This window comes from Cyprinodon variegatus, unplaced genomic scaffold (genome assembly GCF_000732505.1).
Source record: "Cyprinodon variegatus isolate N-32 unplaced genomic scaffold, C_variegatus-1.0 Scaffold437, whole genome shotgun sequence".
In the NCBI taxonomy this organism is placed as follows: domain Eukaryota; kingdom Metazoa; phylum Chordata; class Actinopteri; order Cyprinodontiformes; family Cyprinodontidae; genus Cyprinodon; species Cyprinodon variegatus.
The window spans coordinates 699,684-704,812 of NW_015150890.1; the positions used below are offsets into that span (position 1 = coordinate 699,684).

The 5,129-nt window shown below is 45.0% G+C and overlaps 1 protein-coding gene across 1 annotated transcript in view; it reads right to left on the reverse strand.

Moving 5' to 3' along the window:
- LOC107093639 (roundabout homolog 2-like) overlaps positions 1-3,820 on the reverse strand; it is a 184,667-nt gene extending 180,847 nt beyond the window's left edge. The window contains exon 1 of the mRNA XM_015388825.1: positions 3,475-3,820. Within this exon, the coding sequence (XP_015244311.1) occupies positions 3,475-3,628 (154 nt within the window). The 5' untranslated portion in view covers positions 3,629-3,820. The remainder of the gene's footprint in view (positions 1-3,474) is intronic.
- Positions 3,821-5,129: the final 1,309 nt, after the last annotated feature.

Genomic DNA, 5,129 nt, shown 5'->3' on the forward strand with positions numbered 1-5,129 from the left:
TGCCTTGCCTTGCCTTGCCTTACAGTCAGCCTCCATAATCAGGACATTTCAGACATTTATAAAAATCCTAGCTTCCCTACCGCGCCACACAATTTCTAGAGATGATTCTGCTTAGCAGTGTGATGAACCTCAAGGTCTGTTGTTGTTTCCTGCATCTGGAAGCCATGATTAGATTATGATTGTCATATCCACTTCCCAAAAGCCGACTCTGTCAAGTAAATTCACCAAACTCTGCCTTCTTTGCCTGACTCTCCGCAGACCTCCTGAATGTTACCGTGCTAGCGTGATGGGAAAACAGTCGTAAGGAACCAAGCACAGTTTGGTTTTCAGAGGGTAGAGGAAATGGGGCTTAAAATACTGACTCCACATAGATAACCCGCTAGATCCCCTGTAGATATATTAATTACAGCCTCTTTGGATAAACTGATAAAATAATTTTGCCACCAGGGGTGAAAGTAGACATTCTTTCTGATACTTTATTAAGTATCAGAAAGAATGATACTTAATAAAGTATCATTCCTGCATCAATTTTCTTTTTGTTCAGATTGAGACGTATATAACCTACATATCTATACACAATAGCCTACATAAGAACCATTTCATAGGGGTCTTATATAAGAAAAATACACAGAAAACCTGCAAACGATGCAGAGCTTAATTTAATGGAAAGTAAAATGTTAAAATATTGAAAGGAAAAACTACAGGAAAACATTTCCCTCTTATTTGAATAGATAGAAGCAGGAAGAAAGAGAGAAATAGTCAAAGACGATCTATGTGCATTTCAATAAGTGACTTTATTAAAACATAAACATTAGCAGCAGAACATTTAATCTGGATATTCCTTTGGAAAAAATTCAAAGTTTTTTTTATCACCTCATGTGCGCTGGAAGTAATTAAATCCATACAGGCAGATATTTTATCAGCCACATATAGTTAATTCAGCACCAAGGACAGAGTCTGCCATCGGGCTGCAGCGTGAGTGAACGCATGGATCAAAGCGCGTAGCACGGCTGACATAGCGGTTTGCAACGCAGTTTAAGTTGATCACACATCAGACACGCACTGAATGAGCGTAACTATTGCATAGGAGAGGAATTCAATTTTTAAGCTCAGTCTATTCAGGGGATCTATTTCATTTAGGAAATGTGGGGCCCTAGGCAAACACAGGCAGGGGGCCCTCTGAATTGAGAAGACAACACATAGAACAGACCCATTCTCCAGATAGAGAAATGTTAATAGAATAGACATCCATTATCTGTTCTAGGTTGTGTCCTTCTCTTCTTGTCCCTTTTCTTCTTGTTTTCCTCTCTATGTTTTGTACTCAGCTGACTTTTCATGCTGTCTCTAAAGGAATGAAAGATTTTTTCCAAGCACTAAGCTCACTTAGCTGATTGCTCCTTCCTGTGTTTCCAAAAAGGCCAAAGTAAATAACCCAGTCCTTCTTTTCACTGTAGACAAGCCATGATCTGCTTCTCTGTTCTCCATTTTTCATTTGGATGAAATAATAGCTGCATGAATCATGACAGCAGACAAGATAGAGGAGAGCAGCAGGCGGGGTTACCAATCTACTCGCTCTGGAGAGCAGAGTTCGCTGCTTTTAGATGTTGTCTCCAAAGTCTCCAGTAGCAGAAAAAAGTCTCTAGATTTGGCGCTAGGAGCTTTTTAGAAATCAAAGCACTAGAGGGGTCTGAAAAGTGGCTAAATATCGTTTGTTTTCAAACGAATTGCTGCTGTCTGTTTAAGGGGGGGGGGGGGGGGGGGGGGGGGGGGGGGGGGGTTAATGCTGTTAAAATGTAAACATTAGATGATAGATGATGCCTATAAATTCAGCAGTAAATAACCTTATATAATTATGTTTAAATCGGAAATATCATTAATTACATAGAAGATTTTGGTGGATTTCTTTAAGTTTGAAGCTTTTTCTTTCCTCTCACCCCAGAAAAGGAGCTTCAGTGCGTTTAGCGACGCTCAGATTGGATCAGCAAGCTGCTGTTCACCGGTTGGGGCAGAAACAACCTGCAGTAATAAAGAATAAAGCTGAAGAGACGAAGCGTCCAGAACCAGCAGGCCGCTGTAGAGTTTTGCTTCTGTGTTTCAGTCAATTATTTCCCAAACTGGTCATTGATTTTCTCATTGAGCCTCCCTCTGAGCTCCACTCTTCTGCTATCGAGCTTTTCGCTTGGATACCCACGGTTTGACCAAGCATGGGACCCCCCCACACACACACACTGATGAATCAGCACATAATAGACAAGCAGAAGCATCTCTATTATGTTAAACACTTCTGTTAAACACTTTGGTCTGATCCAAACAGAGCGACTGCATCGACTTTCATTGTGAGCAGAAATGAGAAAGCAGAGTTTCCCCATCAGTCTGTCTCCATGCAGTCAGTCCACATCTCTTCTTTCACCTCACTGATTAGTTGAACTATTTCTCCTCATCTTGTCAGCCTGAACGCATCGATGCCATCAGTGGGAGACGACTCAGAGGAATATGAGCCCAGATCCGTCAGGAGCACGGCTGCTGTTCAGAGTAGATCTGCCTCTGATAGATTTCCCTCATTAGATTCATAGTTCCTCATAGTTCACGTCTATATACCTATAGAACCAGCCCCTCCATTTACAATCGATTACACGTTTGGGCAAAAAAGAACAAAAACCAAAGAGCAGTGAGCGCTTTAAAGAGCAGCTATGGAAGGATGGGATCTGCTTGACCCTCATCAGATGGCCAAAGATCTGCCATCTGCACCCAAACTGGAGCACAGAGACAGGGATGCTGCTGGTTGGCTCAGACCAAACAAACAGCAGGAGGTCTGAAAAACCAGTTCAATACTGGAAAAGGAAGAATGGAACCAGTATTAACACCCCATAACATGATGAGCAGAGATGACAGCGATCTGTGGGCTTTAAACCGCTTTCATTGGTATGCACCGACATGGAGTCAAAGCCAGTGTTCCCATTACAGACGGCATCAAGGTGATCTGATGGCTTAACTCAGCTGTTTGCTCTCACACACACACACACACACACACACACACACACACACACACACACACACATACATGCTTATCTGAATGCATGTATGCAGTGAAACAGTCAGAGTAACATTCAGCCTGGGTGAACCTAATTAGACCTTCAGCCCATGCAGGATCAGAACCAGTAAAGAAACAGAGCCTTGGTGTGATCAGCTCACCGTGGCAAGGATGAGGAGGGAGAAGTTCAGGAGAGTTCACAGCTTCATCTACCAGAGCAAACCACTTTTCACTCACAGCCATCTGATTCCCCTGCTAACAGAAACCTTCCACAGAAAGTTTCATCTCATTATCTGCATGGAAGGAGAACCCAGGATCATTGCTGCTAATCTGTGAGGACATCAGGACATCCAGCCCCTCATGTCCATCAGCTCCTAACTTCTCCTGTCAGCATGATCTGCTGCCTGAGCGGGTGAAGGCGTAAAGGAACCCTGATCACTCACCGTTGGAGCCCGTGAAGTTCCCCCAGTCCAGCAGCGAGCTGTTAAAGGACGGCAGAGACTCGTTGAAGAACAGATCGCTGCCGTTGGATGGGTTCCTGATGGTGTCGGTGAATAGATTCATCTGCAGCAGGGTCTTGATCAGGTAGCGCAGCATGGTGCCCCCCCAGAGGGACCTGCAGCCCCGCTGCTCTGGGTGCTTCCTCTCAGCTTGTCCTCCTGAAAGTCAGGCTTTCTCCAAGTGATGCTCTGCTCAGGCTTCCACACGAGGGAGAAGATAAATCAGAAAAGTGTAAAAGAGTAGAAATAGAAGTAAAGTTGGTGGAAATCGGTTGTCAGCTTGCAGAGGCGGGGTCCTGCTGTGACTCCCCCTGAGCATCGGATCGGGCCGTCCTCCTTGTTTCTATTGTTCTGGGATTAAATAACTTCACATGCCGTCTGCCGTCACCCTGAACAACAGCCTCTTGCTGCTGTGGAAGAATCCAGCGAAGTGATGTTGACCCTTCAGATTGTTCTCCGCTCTCCAACCCCTCCCTCTAGCTCCTCCTCCCTCCCTCTCTCTCTCCCCTCTCCTCTCCTCCCTCTCTCTGATGGGGTCCCTGGAGGGGAGTATGGGGCTGAGGGGGGTCCAGAGAGCAGGTGTTGTTGGCTATAAATGTTTAATTATTAGATTCATAATCATCCCAGGAGGCTGTGAATCAGGGTGGCTGAGGAAAAGGCTTACTGTCCCTGTCTTTAAAAAAACAAAACATGCAGAGATGCTCCAAAAAAAGACACGGGATGAGCCAGACTCCTGCTGTGTGCTTTGAATTGATCCATTTTAAAAAATACAAACAGATTCTGACAGCTTCTCGGTACAGATCTATGTTGCATCCAATGCTTTTAACTGAGACACGTAAGTTTAAACAAATCTCCCAGGTTTAAGTTCACTTCACTGGCTGCAGGTTAACTTTAGCATTCATTTTAATATTTTCTTATTTTGTCTTTAAATGGCTTTTTCCTGTCATAAATTGGGACAGATGGACCCAGTATTCAAGGAGAGTCAGACAATGAGAAGTTTCAAAACATTTAATGACAGAAAATAATAGAACAAAACCGAACGCGGACTGCTGAGGATAAGCAGACCGCCTCGGCTGCAGAAGGGGGAGCGGGTCACCGCCCAATCACTGACGCTCTGGAAGCAGACACATAGGTAAGTGACCACGATCATCTGACAGGAGGTGATAATCAGAGTGAGTTTATTACACCGTGCAACACTTACCTCGTTTACTGTTCAGTTTATCCAGTCTGAGGAAGGTAGGATCCAGCCGATGGACTATCAAACGAGATGCAGCCAAGAGCCGCCCATCAGTGTCCCGGAAGCAGCAGCCTCAGTGAGCAGGCAGGAATGTGATCCAGGTCAGGGAAACAGTTCAGAACCTGACTAGGACCCGACTAGGGGTTGTGATCCGAACAGGAACAGACAGATCCAGGGTTCCAGGAATCTTGAGAGCGTTTAGAGTTCCATGAGTCCAGTGGCGAGCTCAGACAGACACACTCAGATGGAGACAGACAGTGGTAGAGAGACAGAGACAAGACATGGTACCAGAATTACTGCAGAACTTTAAACTGGTCTCCGCCTAAGAGACAGGCTTACTGGACTAAATCTGACCTCCCCC